Here is a 22,066-nt window from a genome sequence, read left to right as displayed (position 1 = left end):
GTCATTATATTACCATCCATCTGTCATTATATTACCATCCATCTGTCATTATATTACCATCCATCCATCATTATATTACCATCCATCCATCATTATATTACCATCCATCCATCTGTCATTATATTACCATCCATCTGTCATTATATTACCATCCATCCGTCATTATATTACCATCCATCCATCATTATATTACCATCCATCCATCATTATATTACCATCCATCCATCTGTCATTATATTACCATCCATCCATCCATCATTATATTACCATCCATCTGTCATTATATTACCATCCATCTGTCATTATATTACCATCCATCTGTCCATCCAGAATGTACGTTATAAACTAATACTACCTTTGTTCTAGACAATACTAAATAATACTATATACGCAAGGAATCCACCGACGGCAGCACCAACTCCAACAGCGCAGACATAACTTATGTCACTAATATATTACTAGTTCTGTAACTGTTGTACGTGAGCGTTGTACTGCCTGTACAGCGTTGTACGGCCCACCTCTGCACCGCTGGACCTATGGTTCAGTCCATGTTGTAGCTCTCACTGTCTCCTGCTACACTGCTGCTACATGTCATTAAACCACCATCTAACCATCACTCACTCATTCATTCTCTCCCTCTGTAGGTTTATCTTCCCCCCTACTCGTATGGGTCCAGAGAGCCAGTTTAGTGACTTCCTGGATGGACTAGGCCCCGCCCAGATCGTAGGCCGACAGACACTAGCCACTCCCTCCATGGGTAAGTCAGATCATTGGAGTCTCTGTGTGAAAACAGCTTCTGTTATGTGATAGTATAATATATGCCATTATGCTTTTACTATAGCGTATACAGTATCCCATACGGTGCGTTCGGAAAGTTTTCAGACCCCTTGACTTTTTCAACATTTTGATACGTTTTATTCTAAAATTGATTCAATCGTTTTTTTCCCCTCATCAATCTACACGCAATACCCCAAAATGGCAAAGCAAAAACAGGTTTTAAGTTATTTTTGCTAATTTATTACACATAAAAACTGATATCATATTTACATAAGTAATCGCGACACTTTACTCAGTACTTTGTTGAAGCATCTTTGGCAGCGATTACTCGCTTGAGTCTTCTTGGGTATGACGTTACAAGCTTGGCACATCTGTATTTGGGGAGTTTCTCCCATTCTTCTCTGCAGATCCTCTCAAGCTCTGTCAGGTTGGATGGGGAGCGTCGCTGCACAGCTATTTTCAGGTCTCTCCAGAGAGGTGCGATCAGGTTCAAGTCCAGGCTTTGGCTGGGCCACAAGGACATTCAGAGACTTGTCCCGAAGCCACTCCTGCGTTGTCTTGGCTGTGTGCTTAGGGTTGTTGTCCTGTTGGAAGGTGAACCTTCGCCCCAGTCTGAAGTTTTGAGAGCTCTGGAGCAGGTTTTCATCAAGGATATCTCTGTACTTTGCTCTGTTCATCTTTCTCTCCATTTGGGACTAGTCTCCCAGTCCCATCCCCGCAGCATGATGCTGCCACCACCAGGCTTCAACGTAGGGATGGTGCCAGGTTTCCTCCAGACGTGACTCTTGGCATTCAGGCCAAATAGTTCAATCTTGGTTTCATCAGACCAGAGAATCTTGTTTCTCATGGTCTGACAGTCTTTAGGTGCCTTTTGACGAACTCCAAGCCGGCTGTCATGTACCTTTTATTGAAGAGTGGCTTCCGTCTGGCCACTCTACCGCAAAGGCCTGATTGGTGGACAACCATCTGCAGAGATGGTTGTCATTCTGGAAGGTTCTCCCATCTCCACAGAGGAACTCTCCCTGACCAAGGCCCTTCTTCCCCGATTGCTCAGTTTGGCCGGACGGCCAGCTCTAGGAAGAGCCTTGGTTGTTTCAAACCTCTTCCATTTAAGATTGATGGAGACCCCTGTGTTCTTGGGGACCTTCAATGCTGCAAAAATGTTTTGTTACCCCAGATCTGTGACTCGACACAATCCTGTCTCGGAACTCTACGGACAATTCCTTCGACCTCATGGCTTGGTTTTTGCTCTGACATGCACTGTCAACTGTAGGGATCTTATATAGACAGGTGTGTGCCTTTCCAAAATCATGTCCAAACAATTGTATTTACCACAGGTGGACTCCAATCAATTTGTAGAAACACCTCAATTTCGAGTCTCATTGTGTTAGCGGTTGATATTACTCTTCAATAACACAGACCCCAAAAGCAAAATAGGGGGAGAAAAATAGATGTATTCTAAGAGAACAAATCATAGATGTTATACTGAGAGGTAGATGTTTATTCTCCCCTGTCCTCAGTGATTCTCTCCACAGAACAAAGGGACAGCGTGTACTTTTATAACCCAACCCAAGCCTGTGGTTGACCATTTAGAATTCCTTGCAATAAAACTGTGCCAATGGCCAAATAACAAGTATCCTGTTTCAGGCTCAATGTCACAATCCTCGTCTTCTGACGATATGTTGAAGTCACTGTCAGAGAAAGTGGGTTGCGTGCTCATCATCTTAATTTATTAAATGAATGTGAACACGTGAAAACAAGAAAACAAAGAACGACTAGTGACAGTTTCACAGGCTATACATTCCCTAGCAGTGCGAATACAACTACCCACGAAACACAAAGACAAGCACACCCTACTATATAGGATTCTCAATCAAAGTCAACTCAACACACCTGCCTTCAATTGAGAGTCCAACCCCAATCGACTAGACATAGAAACACAGACATAGACCAGTGACAAACCCCATAAACATACATCAACTACCCTCTGCCACGTCCCGACCGAGCTACAATAACCAAATATACTCTATACTGGTCAGGACGTGACACTCAATGCCTAGACAAATTCTTCCCATTGATTGTTAATTCCCTATCACAGAAAAAACACTATTTCCATTGATCGTTAATTCCCTCTTGACCTCTCGTCCTCTGCTTTGTGTATTATTTTTAAATATTCCTCCAATAGCAAAGGGTCTGAATACTTATGGAATAAAGTATTTCTGTGTAAATTAAAAAAATATATATTTTGCGTTGTCATTATGGGGTATTGTGTTCATGAATTCAATCAATTTTATCCATTTTAGAATAAGGCTGTAACGTAACAAAATGTGGAACATGTCAAGGGCTCTGAATACTTTCTGAATGCACTGTCTAGCTCCTCCCCCCTCAATGTTTGCTGATCTAAATATACCAGATGGTGTATGGATACGGGGATGGCTCTACATTAGATACCAGATGGTGTATGGATACGGGGATGGCTCTACATTAGATACCAGATGGTGTATGGATACGGGGATGGCTCTACATTAGATACCAGATGGTGTATGGATACGGGGATGGCTCTACATTAGATACCAGATGGTGTATGAATACGGGGATGGCTCTACATTAGATACCAGATGGTGTATGAGTATGGGGAGGGCTCTACATTAGATACCAGATGGTGTATGAGTATGGGGATGGCTCTACATTAGATACCAGATGGTGTATGGATACGGGGATGGCTCTACATTAGATACCAGATGGTGTATGAGTATGGGGATTGCTCCGCATATTCTTCCGGATGTTTTTTTTTTATGAATTAAAAAGAAAATACGAGAATTCTATGCCAAAATCACTTGGTAAATCATTGTGAGGACAGTGGAACAGACGTTATAACAGACTGGAAGCGTTCTGTCTCTCCCTGCTGATCAACACTGGTACTGCAAATTGAAACAACACTGATCAGATATAATAGAGCCTGAATGTGACCTGATCTGACCTGGAAAAGGGTCTCAGTTCTGGGTTATAACTAGGCCCAGAGCTTCTCCTGGCCAGGTTACATGCTAAGTCAAAACATCTGCCCCTAAACATGAGGAGTGTGTGTAACAAGTGTGTTTTCCTCCTCTAGGTGACGTCCATGTGGGTATGGTGGACAGAGGAGGCCAGCTAGAGGTGGAGATCAACCAGGCCAGAGGACTGACCCCTAAACCAGGGTCAAAGAACATCCCAGGTACAATACAAAACTACAGAACTTTATTGTTCATCCCAGGTACCATACAAAGCTACAGAACTTTATTGTTCATCCCAGGTACAGTACAAACCTACATAAACTTATTGTTTGTCCCAGGTACAATACAAACCTACATAACCTTATTGTTTGTCCCAGGTACAATACAAACCTACCCAACTTTGTTTGTCCCAGGTACAATACAAACCTACATAAACTTATTGTTTGTCCCAGGTACAATACAAACCTACCCAACTTTATTGTTTGTCCCAGGTACAATACAAACCTACCCAACTTTGTTTGTCCCAGGTACAATACAAACCTACATAACCTTATTGTTTGTCCCAGGTACAATACAAACCTACCCAACTTTATTGTTTGTCCCAGGTACAATACAAACCTACCCAACTTTGTTTGTCCCAGGTACAATACAAACCTACATAACCTTATTGTTTGTCCCAGGTACAATACAAACCTACCCAACTTTATTGTTTGTCCCAGGTACAATACAAACCTACATAACCTTATTGTTTGTCCCAGGTACAATACAAACCTATGTACCTTTATTGTTCATTTATTCATCCCAGGAACAAAACACACCTACAGAGCACTATTGTTTATCACAGGTTAAATAAAATGAAATGCTATTGGTCACATACACATACATTTAGCAGATGTTATTACGGGTGTATTGAAATGCTTGTGTTCCTAACTCCAACAGTGCAGTAGTATCTAACAAGACACAACAATACACACAAATCTAAAAGTTAAAGAATGCAAATAAGAAATATATGGCCTTCCCTGTGGCTCAGTTGGTAGAGCATGGTGTTTGCAACGCCAGGATTGTGGGTTTGATTCCCACGGGGGGCCAGTACAAAAAGAATAATAATAAATGCATGAAATGAAATGTATGCATTCACTACTGTAAGTCGCTCTGGATAAGAGTGTCTGCTAAATGACAAAAATATATATATATAAATATTAGATTGAGCAATGTCGGAGTGGCATTGACTAAAATACAGTAGAATACAAAACAGTATATACATATGAGATGAGTAAAGCAGTATGTAAACATTATTAAAGTGACCAGTGATTCCATGTCTATGTATACAGGGCAGCAGCCTCTAAGGTGCAGGGTTGAGTAATAGGGTGGTAGCTGGCTAGTGATGGCTATTTAACAGTCTGATGGCCTTGAGATAGAAGTTGTTTTTCAGTCTCTCTGTCCCAGCTTTGATGCACCTTTACTGACCTCTCCTTCTGGATGATAGCGGGGTGAACAGGCCGTTGCTCTGTTGATGTCCTTGATGATTTTTTTGGCCTTATTGTGACATTGGGTGCTGTAGGTGTTCATGCCCTCAGACAAACCATCAAACAGGCAAAGCTTCAATACAGGACTAAGATTGAATCCTATTATACAGTCTCTGACGCTCGTCGGATGTGGCAGTGCTTGCAAACTATTACGGACTACAAAGGGAAACCTAGCCGTGAGCTGCCCAGTGACGCAAGCCTACCAGATGGGCTAAATGCATTTTATGTTCACGTCTAGGCAAACAACACTGAAGCATGCATGAGAGAACCAGCTGTTCTGGACGACTGTGTGATCGCGCTTTCCATAGCGGATGTGAGCAAGACCTTTAAAAAGGTCAATATTCACAAGGCCGCGCACATATTCACAATCGCACACCTATGTGAGAATGCTATTCATTGACTACAGCTCAGCGTTCAACACCATAGTGCCCACAAAGCTCATTACTAAGCTAAGGACCCTGGGACTAAACACCTCCCTCTGCAACTGGATCCTGAACTTCCTGACAGGCCGACCCCAGGTGGTAAGGGTAGGCAACAACACATCTGCTACTCTGATCCTCAACACGGGGGCCCCTCAGGGGTGTGTGCTTAGTCCCTCCTGTACTCCCTGATCACCCACGACTGCGTGGCCAAGCACGACTCCAACACCATCATTAAGTTTGCCGATGACACATCGGTAGTAGGCTTGATTACCGACAACGACGAGACCAAAAAATTGTCAAAGACTCCAGTGACCCAAGTCATAGACTGTTGTCTCTGCTACCGCACTACAAGCGGTACCAGAGCACCAAGTCTAGGTCCAAAAGGCTCCTTAACAGCTTCTACCCCCAAGCCATAAGACTGCTGAACAACTAATCAAATGGCTACCCAGACTATTTGCATTGACACCCCCTTTTTTTTAACTCTTTTGCTACTCACTGTTTATTATCTATCATAGTCACTTTACCCCTTCCTACATGTACAAATTACATAAACTAAAATGTACCCCCGCACATTGACTCAGTACCGGTACCCCCTGTATATAGCCTCATTATTATTATTTTATTGTGTTATTTATTTATATGTATTTTTTACTTCAGTTTATTTAGAAAATATTTGATTAACTCAAAAAAAAATTAACTGCTTTCTTTATTAAGGGCTTGTAAGTGAGCATCTGTTGTTTTTGGGGCATGTGACAAATAAAATGGTATTTTATTTGGTGTCCTGGAGGGCAGGCAGTGTACCCCGGGTGATACGTTGGGCAGACTGCACCACCTTCTTGTGAGCCCTGAGGTTGCTGACAGTGCAGTTGCCGTACCAGGCAATACAGCCCGACAGGATGCTCTCAATTGTGCATCTGTAAAAGTTTGTGAGGGTCTTAGGGGCGACACTGAATTTCTTCAGCATCCTAAGGTTGAAGAGGCGCTGTTGCCGCTTCTTCACCACACTGTCTGTGTGGGTGGACCATTTCACATTGTCAGTGATGTGTACGGCGAGGAACTTGAAGCTTTTCACCTCTCCACTGCAATCTCGTAGATGTGGATAAGGGCGTGCTCACTCTGCTGTCTTCTGAAGTCCATGATCAGCTCCTTTGTTTTGTTTACATTGAGGGAGAGGTTATTTTCCTCCCCCCTCCGCCAGAGCCCTCACCTCCTCGCTGTAGGCTATCTCATCATTGTTGGTAATCAGGCCTACAACTGTTGTGTCGTCTGCAAACTTGATGATTGAGTTGGAGGCGTGCATGGTCACGCAGTCATGGGTGAACAGGGAGTACAGGATGGGGCTGAGCATGCACTCTTGTGGGGCCCCAGTGTTGAGGATCAGCGTAGTGGAGGTGTTGTTTCCTACCTTCACCACCTGAGGGCAGCCCATCAGGAAGTCCACGACCCAGTTGCAAAGGGTGTCGGTGGCAGGGGGTCATTTCTATATTTTTATAAATCTTTACTTAACTAGGCAAGTAAGTTAAGAACAAACTCTTATTTATAATGACGGCCTACCCCGGCCAAACCCTAACCCTGACGACGCTGGGCCAATTGTGCGCCACTGTATGGGACTCCCAATCACAGCCTGTTGTGATACAGCCTGGAATTGAACCATGGTCTGTAGTGAGGCCTCTAAAACTGAGATGCAGTATCTTAGACCGCTGCACCACTCGGGAACCCCCAAAGTGGGTGAAGGTGTTTCGCTTGTCCAGGAGCAAGACGTTGGTGTCTGCAACGTGGCTGGTTTTCCCTTTGTAATCCGTGATTGTCTTTAGACCCTACCACATACTTCTTATGTCTGAGCGGTTGAATTGCGACCCCACTTTGTTTCTGTACTGACGTACTGCCTGTTTGATTGCATTACAGAGGGAATAACTGCACTGTTTGTGTTCGACTATATTCCGTGGTTAAATGTGGTGGATCCCGCATTCAGTTTTGCGCGAACGCTGCCATCAATCCATGGTTTCTGGTTTGGGTAGGTCTTATTAGTCACAGTGGGAACAACATCTAGGACTGTGGCGGTCACTAACATTTTGTCAGACGGTTATTGTCAAGCAAATAACTGTCGGTCTCACAGTCATTGACCTTTAATTAACATAAACACATTTAGCATCTCTTGGCTTCCAAACATGGCCTTCAAGCCATTTTAAAAAAGTACAATAAATCCATGTAATATAGCCTACACCTAAACAATAAATCCATTATTTATTTTAGACAGGTCTAAAGAATCATGATTTGAAGAAAATCTTGTCTATTACAGAAGAAAAGAATAGCATACTTTGAGTTGTCCTAATGTTAGGTCCTGATAGGGCTATGCCATATGGCTGTGGGCTACACTAGTTCATTTAGCAGACAAGATTTGCTTATGATTCTGTGTCGTTATTTTATAGTATGAAGAATACAGTTGAACAAATCTGAATAAAATATCAATATTTTCTCCAAACGATTTGAGGGAGTGCACACATGCAGATTTTCTGTGTTGAGCGGTTAACAAAGAAATAGGTACTCCTATATGCTTAATTTAGAGTTATTAATGTCACTTCAGTTGTTCTACAAATGTTGGGCTATATATTTAGATTTTTAATACATTGCAAGGCTGCATGATGATTTGAAAAATGTTTGCCTAAAGGGCGTTAGTGACAACATATAATTTACAAGGGATAGGCTAATATTGTCACTCAGCAGACTATTCTTCATTTAATCTTGTCTTTACATATACTACATAATATATGTGTGACATTTGTTTTGATTTTGAATGGACCATTATCATACACCTGTATCAAAACAGGGGCAGCGGGAAAAAATACATGTCATCTAAGTACTTAAATAGCGAATGGAGGAAGCTTTTCCCCTTGGTTAATTTTCATGCCAGCCAGGTAGGCTATACTCCTGTTGTAAAGCAATGTGCTTAATATTAGGAAAGTTGAGAAATAAATGTAGTAGGCCTAGCCTATAGAAAGCTGATGGGATCCTCCTCTTTTTAGTAGAGGCCATCACTCTGTTTTCTCAATAGCATAGCCTATAGAAATGTTGCGCAACATGAGCTCATGGCCTCTCATGAAATGTTTGATTTAGATTTTCAAAAACATTTGCATTGATGCCAGAGTGATTAGAGGAACAATAGAGTGCTGAGTACCAGGCAGTTAGAAAGTTTGGTAGGCTACTAATGACCAGCAGCAGGATCAGAGCACGGAGAAGCCTAATTACCGTGACTAAACGGTATTGTGTAATACTGCCTTCGTGACTCGTGACCGCCAGTGTGGTGGTAATACGGTCACTGCAACAGTCCTAAGTCAACATCCCATATACACTTCCTAATGAACTCAGTCACAGTGTCGTGTATTCTTCAATGTTATTCTCAGAGGCTACCCGGAACATATCCCAGTCCGCGTGATCAAAACAATTTTGAAGCATGGATTCCGATTGGTCAGACCAGCGTTGAATAGACCTTAGCACGGGTACTTCTTGCTTGAGTTTCTGCCTATAGGAAGGGAGGGGCAGAATGGAGTCGTGATCTGATTTGCCGAAAGTAGGGCGGGGGAGGGCCTTGTAGCCATGCTGGAAGGGGGAGTAACAATGATCGAGAGTTTTTGAAGCGCGAGTTCTACAGGCAATGTGTTGATAGAACTTCAGTAGCGTTTTCCTCAAAAAATCCCCAGATTTTATTTTATTTTTTCAAATTTGAATTGAAATAACTTTCTTCTGAATGTCTTGTACACTGACTAGTCACAGGGTTGATTTGAACAGAAACAACTTTATATTTCATCCTGACCAATCACAGGGGTAATTGGAATTGAAATAACTTTATTATTAATTTCCTGCAGCGACCTACGTGAAGGTGTATGTGTTGGAGAACGGGGCGTGTCTGGCTAAGAAGAAGACCAGAGTGGTGAAGAAGACTCTAGACCCCTCCTACCAACAGGCCCTGCTGTTTGAAGAGAGTCCTCAGGCCAAAGTCCTACAGGTAAATACCTAGCTATATCTAGAAATCTAGAAGTGGTAGAAATACGATTTGTGGTTCCAGACCCCATATGTTCGTCTTGCATGGCTGGATGGTGAAAACACATGTTTTCTTCTCCACCAAATGTGTATTTAATGACTTAATTATATTGCATCTCTAGCAGCAATACCATTATGGGGATGGTTAGCTAATCAAAGCATTCTTAATTTCCCATCCCCCTTCTCTCTCTCCCCACCTCTCTCTCCCTCCACTCTCTCTCTGCCTCCTTCAACCTCTCTCTCTCCCCACCTCTCTCCCTCTACGCTCTCTCTGCCTCCTTCAACCTCTCTCTCTCCCCACCTCTCTCTCCCTCCACTCTCTCTCTCTGCCTCCTTCAACCTCTCTCTCTCCCCACCTCTCTCCCTCTACTCTCTCTCTGCCTCCTTCAACCTCTCTCTCTCCCCACCTCTCTCCCTCTACTCTCTCTCTGCCTCCTTCAACCTCTCTCTCTCCCCACCTCTCTCTCCCTCCACTCTCTCTCTGCCTCCTTCAACCTCTCTCTCTCCCAACCTCTCTCTCCCTCCACTCTCTCTCTGCCTCCTTCAACCTCTCTCTCTCCCCACCTCTCTCTCCCTCCCCTCTCTCCCTCCCAGGTGATTGTGTGGGGTGATTATGGGAGGATGGATCACAAGTGTTTCATGGGCATGGCTCAGATCATGCTGGATGAGTTGGACCTTGGTGCCACGGTGAGCGGATGGTACAAGCTGTTCCCCACCTCGTCTCTGGCTGACCCCAGCATCGGACCTCTCACACGGCGACTGTCCCAGTCCTCACTGGAGAGCTGTGCCACCAGCCCCTCCTGTACCTAGACAGAGAGAACTATATAACATCAGCACACAGACACAGACACACACACACACACACACACACACACACACACACACACACACACACACACACACACACACACACACACACACACACACACACACACACACACACACACACACACACACACACACACACACACATCATGCAGATATGTTATACACGCAGAAACGCAGTCAGACGTGTATACATGCAGGCTTCTGCATACACACGTTCCCATACATAAACGCCCCCTGCCACACACACACACTCTCAAACACGCTGAGCCACAGATACATCCCCATAACTACAGAAGATAACATGATTTACCAGAGCATAGCATTCTAGTAGCATTACTTACTTCCCTGTCCCCTGTCCCCTGTCCCCTCTCAGAATCCCTGCCTCCTGTCCCATCTCAGAATCCCTGTCCCATCTCAGAATCCCTGCCTCCTGTCCCATCTCAGAATCCCTGCCTCCTGCCCCATCTCAGAATCCCTGTCCCATCTCAGAATCCCTGCCTCCTGTCCCATCTCAGAATCCCTGTCCCATCTCAGAATCCCTGCCTCCTGTCCCATCTCAGAATCCCTGTCCCATCTCAGAATCCCTGCCTCCTGTCCCATCTCAGAATCCCTGTCCCATCTCAGAATCCTTGCCTCCCTTCCCATCTCAGAATCCCTGCCTCCTGTCCCATCTCAGAATCCCTGCCCCATCTCAGAATCCCTGTCCCATCTCAGAATCCCTGCCTCCTGTCCCATCTCAGAATCCCTGCCTCCTGTCCCATCTCAGATTCCCTGCCCCATCTCAGAATCCCTGTCCCATCTCAGAATCCCTGCCTCCTGTCCCATCTCAGAGTCCCTGCCTCCTGTCCCATCTCAGATTCCCTGCCCCATCTCAGAGTCCCTGCCCCATCTCAGAATCCCTGTCCCATCTCAGAATCCCTGTCCCATCTCAGAGTCCCTGCCCCATCTCAGAATCCCAGGGTGATTGCCCCGTTCCACATTCCCTGATCCCAGAATTCCAAGGTTACATCCCAAATGGAACCCTATTCACTATATAGTGCACTACTTTGACCAGATCCTGACAAAAGTGGATCACTATTAAGGGAATAGGGAGCCATTTGGGACCCAGGCCAAGGCACTACTTCTCATCCCAGGGTCAGGTCATTCCTGAAGACAGGTTTTAAACTCTATGCCAAACTAAGAAGAAAAACAACTTTATTTTTCAAAACCAAAGCAATTTTTATTGTTACTATCAGTCGTGCTAGTTATACAGTATATACGTCTGGATATGTAGCAAGTCTATGACTTAGATATAATGCAAAAAATATTCAATATTTTAAACACACACACACACACACACACACACACACACACACACACACACACACACACACACACACACACACACACCCAAGCTGAGGAGGAGAGAGACGGGTCACATTATGAAGAAAAATCAACAGGCTTTTTGGATGTTTACATAATCACTATTATGTGAGGTAGCAGCGCAAATCTTCTCATTTCCACAAGCCAGAGTTGATAAGTATATAGATATTAGATAGCGAATATAGATATGTGTGTTCATGTGTGTATTGGCTGCATCCTACACGTTTGCTTACGACCCTTATTGAGACATTTTAAAGTGCTATTTTTAGCTTGCCCTTTAAGATTCTAATCACATATATAGATGGTCATTTATTTATTTAGCTAAATCAGTCACTGTCTAAAGAACATGAAGAACGTAACACTCTACACTGAGTTTAGGGAGATGGAGGGGCATCGTTTCCACGGAGAACAAAGTCCCAACCTACCAGCATCCCTCGTCAACAAGCTGCATTGTGGGACACAGGAGGACCAACTGACAAACTGAACCCTCACAGGAATGGACCTCAAACCTTCCTCAAGAGCGTTCAGCACAAAGGCTTTTGGGTAGTCTGGGCTGTAGTCTTCGTTCATTGTAGACCCTGTTAGTGCGACCCACACTGGACTTCATATCCCAGAGGTGATACTGTATGCTTCTGCCCCACCAGCATGTCTACTGTACAGACTATAACCTTTTGGATCAACTTCCACTTGATTTCCTGTTTGAAGTTTTTATCTACACTTCCTGATTTTGACCGTAAGTAGGAGGTGGGAGACATTGGTGAGAAAGAAGTCTTTCTGATGTCTGTGGTGGGATCTCCCACCCTAGACACACACACACACACACACACACACACACACACACACACACACACACACACACACACACACACACACACACACACACACACACACACACACACGGATGCCCCCCAGACACATAGGACTAAGTCTTATAATTGGGTACTGATGGCCACCTGTGTGAACTTTACCCTTTAACTCCTGAGGTTGTGGTGAGGTCACTGCTCTCTCTCTCTCAGCAATGTAAACCCCAGCAGCACAGATATATTGTATCCTCAATTACCTTCAACAACCAGTAGGTGACGTCTGATTCGTTCCTGTACAACCAGTAGATAGCGTCTGATTCGTTCCTGTACAACCAGTAGGTGACGTCTGATTCGTTCCTGTACAACCAGTAGGTGACATCTGATTCGTTCCTGTACAACCAGTAGGTGACGTCTGATTCGTTCCTGTACAACCAGTAGGTGACGTCTGATTCATTCCTGTACAACCAATAGGTGATGTCTGATTAGTTTCAGTACATGCTCAAACTCAAAGACATATTGTCATGTTGTTTACTGATATTGTATCTTGGACATTTCTCCTGATCACCAGTTTTGCATATCATCGTGGATCTAATCTGGACACATTGGTCATGTCTCTTAGATCACTTCTTAAATCTCTCTAATCTGTTAGGGACCGATTATATTTTTCCTACGCATGCCTTTCCAATCCACTTCTCAGTATTTGGTATTTATACTTACCTTATTCAGTCACGTAACGCGTACTGCAGGTGTGGCTACCTTGTGCGGATCTGAATACATTTCATTAAACCGCTGAAAACTCTCCCAACTTGCTGGCCAACAGATTTTCTCGTGGAGATTTCATTCAATAGGGGTTTTCAGTACATTTATCTTAAAGCCATCGCTTTAAAATACGCTGTACCTTTCAGTTAAAGTTTTGTCGACAGACTCACTAGGATATGTTGAGAGAACGGGTATCTGAATATTAGGGATCAATGACAGGAAGTCATCTAAATGTATGGATATTCTTCTCCGTTTCAGCACCAACTGGTAGATTTAAAAATAGTCTGATCTTGTAGATTATCTAGGTTTTAGGAAAGTAGTTCTGAATCATAAAGAACTGTTTTGGAGAGACTTTAAGCACCAAATAAAGAAAACGGTGGAATGGTTTCATTCTGAAAATTGCCACATTCAGGTATTTAACCCATGGTAATGTTGAAAGATTAGTGTACATAGAATTATAACAGGGAGAATGGTGTATCAATAGTAGGCTATACCCTCGTCTATTACCTGCACTAACCATGGCACTGTACTAACCATGGGACTGTACTAACCATGGGACTGTACTAACCATGGCACTGTACTAACCATGGCACTGTACTAACCATGGGACTGTACTAACCATGGGACTGTACTAACCATGGGACTGTACTAACCATGGCACTGTACTAACCATGGGACTGTACTAACCATGGGACTGTACTAACCATGGAACTGTACTAACCATGGAACTGTACTAACCATGGCACTGTACTAACCATGGCACTGTACTAACCATGGCACTGTACTAACCATGGAACTGTACTAACAACTAAACCAGTTGATATGTTTGTTGGTATATTCCAGTTTGCTGCCAAATAACTAGTTTTCATATTTGTTTCTAGCAATTATATGGTAAACTAGATCTAAAACAAGTGTCGTTTATATTTACAAGCCCCTCATCCATTTACCCAGCTCTTGTCAAGAACTCCTATCAAATTGTAAATTACAGTGCGTGGTGAATGGTGTTAAAGTAGATGTTTTTTCACTAAGGAAACCGGCGGGTTCGCTAGACCTTATTCATGGTTTCCTCGTGCATAAAGGTGGTGGAGTTATGAGGGGAATTTAAATCAAGGTTAGAATACAGCGTATCGGTAGACACGCCTTCATTTATTCCATCTCAACCTCAAAACGAATAGCAGGTGAATTAACATGCGATTCTCATTTTTAAGTTCAAGGTCAGAATACGCATCGAGAGAGAAGTACATTCCGTTCTATTTACGTGTTAACTCGGGTTGGAATCAGGGGCCTTGATGAGTCAGGTTACATGCAGACGAGAGTCCCATTATTGTGAAAACTCCGATTTAATATAATAGCTTGATTTTAAATGTTTACATGCTTTGCAAGAAGAATGTTTGCTCTAATCATGTTTACATGGACTCAAATAAAATCAAGCTACCTGAAATCAAGCTACCTGATGGGACTTTGATAAATGCACAAAAAAATAAAAAATCAGCAATCAAAATGAACATCCGACCACAGAGACCATGGTATTTTTGGGAAGCCTATTTGATTGAGTTTGGAAATATAAAGTCTGTATGTGAAAACCATTTCTAACATGCATACTTTTTGTTGTGGTTTTCCAAACTCACTTTTATTTAACCAGGCAAGTCAGTTACGAACAAATTCTTATTTTCAATGACGGCCTACCGGGGAACAGTGGGTTAACTGCCTTGTTCAGGGGCAGAATGACAGATGTATACCTTGTCAGTTCAGGGATTTGATCCAGCAACCTTTCAGTTACTAGTCCAACACTCTGACCACTAGGCTAACTGCTGCCCCACTTACGCATTAAGAGGGAGGCTTGCGCTGCTGGAACTGGTACATGTACAGATAAAATATGATTAAGCTATTTAAATGTCCTAATAATTAGAAAGATTGGCTGGAAAGCCAGGTGTTTTAATCGGCGTATTCTTACTTCGATTTTGATCTTACACCCGATTTAAGGTGTTTACATGACTCAAAGCATATTCGGCCTACTGCCATGATCAGTTTATCTACTAGTGTGCAAGTAAACACGTACTCAGTGTTTCTAATGTTTTACTGTTAGTTAGCTGCACTGACCAAACTTTCCTTACAACAAATATTTATACAAATGTTATTAATACTCTTTGCATTGAATGATGTGTGTTTCTGTAGATACTGGCCCATTGGAACCTGCTGTGGAGAGACATAGACATAAAGACATTCCGGAACACTTTACACTCTGTTCTAGAATAGCATTGGAAATTATTAGCAAATCTCTTATCCGGTAGTTTTGTCAATACTTTACCGTAAAAAAATAACAGTTGTATTTTTTTTATTTTTTTTTTGTGTTCGTTGGTATATTTAGTCAGGGATATGAAATAATTTCCTTTAATGTTTGCAGCACAGAGAGAACTGCTATATGCTCATGTTTATTAAATAGTTTTAAATGTACTTTTTAATCTATTTTTGTGGGCAGTTGGCATGATGTATAAAAAAAAAACTGCTTTTGTTTTTTCTGTAGTTGCACATGTTTTCTTCAACAAAATGCGCAACTGAAAGCTGATAGAAACAACAATATGTTTGTTGGAAGGAAGAGAAAAAAAGATTAAGAATTTATTAAAACTAAACTTAATTAAATGATTTCAATAAAAATGTATAAGGTGAGAAGCAGAAGAGCCCTGTTCACAGCTGGATCTTTAGTCCTATTGAGCTGTTGAAAAGATAACTAGGGATTGACATTTTGGGATTGACATGTTTGGGAACTTGTATGAGGTTGTATGTGTCCCAAAACGACTGTATATATTAAGTAGCTAGTAGCTACACAATGTTAACAACATAACTTGAGAATTTGAAGTTTGAAAAGAGGATGAGAGTGAATGTGTACTTGTATCCTACATGTAAAGGGGACTTTTTTCCACATGTACAGAACATGTTTTCCGAATATATGCCAAAAGGGAACAGGACAGTGTTGACATAATGACTTTCTCCAAAAATATAGTGGTGGCGTTGATTTTTGTCTTTCAAATGAACTTGAACTATGTGATGTTTATTAAGTCAAAGGGCAGACAGAAGGGTCAAAGGTCATAGGTCAGCTACTGAAGAATGTGTGTTTTTTTTTTATTAGGGCCACTTGTAAATTGTACTTCACTTGAGCTGTGGCACAATTTCCTGATAGTAGGAAATCTTGCAGACATGGTCAGGTATTATAATGTTGGTTCACTTTACAGTCCACTATTTACTGGTATGTTCTTTACAGTCCACTATTTACTGGTATGTTCTTTACAGTCCACTATTTACTGGTATGTTCTTTACAGTCCACTATTTACTGGTATGTTCTTTACAGTCCACTATTTACTGGTATGTTCTTTACAGTCCACTATTTACTGGTATGTTCTTGAGTTTACGTGGTAAAATGTTGGGTTTCGTTGGTTCCTGTAACACCAATGTTTTAAATGATTTGAATTAAGTATCAAGCGGAAAAAGGGGCTTAAACAGGACTGTAAAGTAAATCAACAGGATTGTAAAGTAAATCAACAGGATTGTAAAGGAAATCAACAGGATTGTAAAGTAAAGCAACAGGATTGTAAAGTAAAGCAACAGGATTGTAAAGTAAATCAACAGGATTATAAAGGAAAGCAACAGGATTGTAAAGTAAAGCAACAGGATTGTAAAGGAAAGTGTTACAGTATATTATCAGGTAGAGTAGCTCTGCTGAAAGGAGCTGGGTGACATCAAGACAGTGGAGCTGGGTGACATCACGACAGGGGGGAGCTGGGTGACGCCACGACAGTGGAGCTGGGGGACATCACGACAGGGGAGCTGGGTGACATCACGACAGGGGAGCTGGGTGACGCCACGACAGTGGAGCTGGGTGACGCCACAACAGTGGAGCTGGGTGACATCACGACAGGGGAGCTGGGTGACAGTGGAGCTGGGTGACGCCACGACAGTGGAGCTGGGTGACGCCACGACAGTGGAGCTGGGTGACGCCACGACAGCGGAGCTGGGTGTCGTGGCGCCACGACAGGGGAGCTGGGTGACGCCACGACAGCGGAGCTGGGTGACATCACGACAGCGGAGCTGGGTGACAGTGGAGCTGGGTGACGTCATGACAGTGGAACTGGGTGACGCCACGACAGTGGAGCTGGGTGACGTCTTGACAGTGGAGCTGGGTGACGTCATGACAGTGGAGCTGGGTGACGTCATGACAGTGGAGCTGGGTGACGTCACGACAGTGGAGCTGGGTGACAGTGGAGCTGGGTGACGCCACGACAGTGGAGCTGGGTGACGCCACGACAGCGGAGCTGGGTGACGCCACGACAGTGGAGCTGGGTGACGTCATGACAGTGGAGCTGGGTGAGTCCTTGTCAACAGGATGACCCTTGCACATCCCCAGATGGATTGATGGAGTAGGGTGAAATTGCCCCTAGACACTGATCTGGGATCAGTTTTGCATTTCCCCTACTAATGGTTAAGGTTAAGATTGAGGGCTAGGGGAAACTTCCCCCCGGAGCTGGATGGATGGTTAAGAGTGTTGGTGCCTTAATGCAAGCAGAAATTGATTGTCAGCACAGGGTTTGATGAGAGTGATTTAGTGAGAAGAAGCATGTGTGTGAGTGTGTGAGAGACAGAAGAGAGGCTGACAATCAGAAAGGGAAAAAGTGGATGGAATTACAGGTAGTTTGCTTGTATTCTCTCGCGTGGCTGGCATGTGACGGAATGTTGATGCACCTGAACAGGGAGGTGGAATGAACGGGGCATATTGACTATTTGCAGGTATGCTTAGTCAGCTTTGAAGAGTCTGTTATGTTCTCCTGCGTCTCATTGGCCACAGCTTTAAGATACTACACAGTGAAGTGGTGAATGTATCCTCACACACTGACGATGTCTCCTGTCATCGTCAGTGTTGTTATAGAAATCATTTCATCGTTTTTTTTGGTTTTTTTTTGCTTGAAATGTAACCCTGTCCACAAGCTTGCTCTCCCGTGGAATCTCCCGTAGAATCTCCCGTAGAATCTCCCGTAGAATCTCCCGTAGAATCTCCCATAGAATCTCCCGTAGAATCTCCCATAGGATCTCCCGTAGAATCTCCCGTGGAATCTCCCGTAGAATCTCCCGTGGAATCTTCCATAGAATCTCCCATAGAATCTCCCGTGGAATCTCCCGTAGAATCTCCCGTAGAATCTCCTGTAGAATCTCCCGTAGAATCTCCCGTAGAATCTCCCGTAGAATCTTCCGTGGAATCTCCCGTGGAATCTCCCGTAGAATCTCCCGTAGAATCTCCCGTAGAATCTCCCATAGAATCTCCTGTAGAATCTCCCGTAGAATCTCCCGTGGAATCTCCTGTAGAATCTCCCATAGAATCTCCCGTAGAATCTCCCATAGAATCTCCCGTAGAATCTCCCGTAGAATCTCCCGTAGAATCTTCCGTGGAATCTCCTGTAGAATCTCCCGTAGAATCTCCCGTGGAACCTCCCGTAGAATCTCCCGTAGAATCTCCCGTGGAATCTCCCGTAGAATCATCTAGAACTTTTCTCAGTGTTTTGAGAGACTTTCTTCATGCAACTGGGTTATTGTGTCTGAAACCAACTGCAAATTAATTCTCTTTTAATGAGTATTATACTGAAATTGTATTTTATTTTTGTAACGAGGGGAGAAGAGTCATTTAGGAGGAGTGAGGTGTGGAGTCACGACTGCAAGGCGATAATAAGGAGATGTGTCTTTATATTCTCGTTATAAATGAGGGCTTGTCCAGTTTACAGTGGCCTTATTTTCTTTAGGAGACGTTGCTCTACTGTTGTATCACTGGTACATGGTTGAAAGTTTGAACAAAAACAAGTTTTTAAAAAGTAAAGAAAAAAGTATCTCTGTATATGTTTAGTTTTTTCTGAATTTATTTCTTCATCATTACACTGTATTGGGGTGTAGCTTGCTGTTGGTACTGTTTCATTGCTGTATTTTCTCCAGGGGGACTCACCTGTATTGGTTCAGTCCCTGTTATACTGTGTCTTTAGCTTGTGGTTATTTATTGAAAACAATAGGCTCCCTGGTTGACCTTTTAAATGAGGCATGAATAAGACACATGATGTCGTGAAATTGATTCATTTATTCAATGTTGAATTGAGATAATATCGGATCCCCTGAATTATCCGATTTATTAATGAAGCTGAATTAACGGATTTTATTAATTAAGATGAATTTGAATTAACCAATTTATTAATGAAGCTGAATTAACAGATTGTATTAATTAAGATGAATTTGAATTAACCAATCTATTAATGAAGCTGAATTAACCGATTTATTAATGAAGCTGAATTAACGGATTTTATTAATTAAGATGAATTTGAATTAACCAATTTATTAATGAAGCTGAATTAACAGATTGTATTAATTAAGATGAATTAACCAATTTATTAATGAAGCTGAATTAACCGATTTATTTATGAAGCTGAATTAACCGATTTATTTATGTAATTTAATACACTTTTTGTACTTTAGAAAAACCTTAAAATATTTATCGCATGGTTACTTTGAAGGATTTCTTGTATTTACAATATGTTGATGATAATGATGATGATATAATCAATTTAGATATATACTCAGCAATGTGTCATGGGAAATCTGTAAATTGCAAGAAATATGAACAATTGTATGTAATGTAGCATGAATTTAGCTTTCCATCCTACTGATACAGAGTTATTCTTCTGGCAATAATAATGTATGTTCTTGTGTCAGAGGACTTAGCTATGTCAGTTAGACCGTGACTAGTAGGGCCAGCCTCAAGTCCCCTAGATACAGTACCTCTGACTGGTTTCTACTACACCACATGGACAAACATCACTACAGTTTGAACGGCATGGGGGAGTACCCAGGAGTGCTGGGCTCTCCTTTCACAAATCAGGACAACCCCATAAATGTTGAAAATGTTAACGTGGGCACCACCACCGTAGTGCTGAAGAAATAAACACTGGACTAGTCCACTATTTGGAGGGTACCACTAGTCAGTGTGTAATTAAAACTTTGATATTATCTAGTTCAACAGGATCATATCAAATTGAGGAAAAGTTTTCAGAGCTTAGCACCATCGACTCACAAAGCACTAAATGCACTAAGAACATTAAAAAACAAAAACATTTTACCATGAACCTCAAGTTTTCCATGAGCACAAAAACAAACAAACAAAATATTCAAGAAAGTCTGCGGTGTTTACGTCTGCTTGTCAGCATGGCAACCTTTAGCAAGGATAAGAATATTGTTTAATATCGGGGTTTTTTTACTCCACAGAAGCAAATTGTACTACCGCTGCTGTAAATGCCGTCCGTCAACATTAAGGCACTTTTTGTAATCGTCATTAGTCACAGCACAAGTTCCTGAGCAGCCATTTTTGTCTGTCAGTCACAAAGTCTGTCACAAACACAAATGAGAATCTCCCAAAGCCATGTTGTAGACCACAGTAGCTTCCCCCTTTAAAGATGACCTTCATATGGTCATCCCTAGCCAGGGAACAACCCCTCCTCTCAAACATGCAGCAATGTAACATAGTAACATTGCAGAAATGTTGGGAAAAATGTCACAGTAACTTTAATGTTTTTGATAATCTATTGGATATTTAGATCATCTAGATTGAAGACGTATTCACACACACAATGGCTTGATTGATCGATGAGGCTTTTGGCCAATAGTGTGGATGTAAAGGCTCATCGATGGATCACCTGATTGGACAAGGGGATATTGGGGTCTAAGGCTGGTGTTGGTAATAAACAGTTTTTACTTACTGGTCTGGCCCATCATTCAAATAGTGAGTTTGAACAAGCAAAGTGTTGTAGATTTTGAAGGAGCTGTAATTTTATACCTGTGCTTTGTAAATGTTTTCTATGTGCAGTATTTGATAATGTAAAACTGGTATTTTTGTGGTTTGTACGCTGCAGAATTGAGTACTTAAAGTGCATGTAGTTTTGTAAGAAAAGAGTACCAAACTGATGAAAAACAAGAAAAAAATATATACCACATTTTTCGGGTTCAGAAGCCTGTATTTGCATGCCCTTTGACATCTGGACGCAAGGTCAATAAAGTTTGATTCGAATCGCTACTTTGTCTTCCCATTATGTCATTATGTAAGTGATTTAAACTTTTTTTTGTCACATTTGGGGACAACTTTCAGGATGTATCAATGGTGGAGAGAAATATGAACATGAAAAAACAGATTTGAATTTTTTTGACTTGATTTTTCTTCCCACAAGCCCTTTTTATATTGTCAGAAGATAATACAAACAGATGAAACATAACTGATATACATATTATTCATATCGACTATTAGACTAAATACATTTGGGAAAAAATATACATTACCAGTCAAAAGTTTAAACACACCTATTCATTCAAGGTTTTTTTAAATTATTTTTTACTATTTTCTACATTGTAGAATAATAAAGAAGACATCAGAACAATGAAATAACACATATGGAATCATGCAGTAAGCAAAAAAGTGCTAAACAAATAAAAATGTATTTTATATTTGAGAATCTTCAAAGTAGCCACTCTTTGCCTTGATGACAGCT

At 42.1% G+C, this 22,066-nt stretch overlaps 1 protein-coding gene across 1 annotated transcript in view; it reads left to right on the top strand.

The window, feature by feature from the left end:
* The window catches only part of LOC115175397 (regulating synaptic membrane exocytosis protein 3), a 72,567-nt gene extending 58,663 nt beyond the window's left edge, over window positions 1–13,904 (top strand). The window contains exons 4-7 of the mRNA XM_029734629.1: window positions 645–757; window positions 3,887–3,988; window positions 9,579–9,718; window positions 10,348–13,904. Coding sequence (XP_029590489.1) covers window positions 645–757; window positions 3,887–3,988; window positions 9,579–9,718; window positions 10,348–10,563 — 571 coding nt within the window. The 3' untranslated portion in view covers window positions 10,564–13,904. The remainder of the gene's footprint in view (window positions 1–644; window positions 758–3,886; window positions 3,989–9,578; window positions 9,719–10,347) is intronic.
* Window positions 13,905–22,066: the final 8,162 nt, after the last annotated feature.

This window comes from Salmo trutta, chromosome 36 (genome assembly GCF_901001165.1).
Source record: "Salmo trutta chromosome 36, fSalTru1.1, whole genome shotgun sequence".
NCBI lineage: Eukaryota > Metazoa > Chordata > Actinopteri > Salmoniformes > Salmonidae > Salmo > Salmo trutta.
This window is presented reverse-complemented; position numbering and strand designations above follow the sequence as displayed.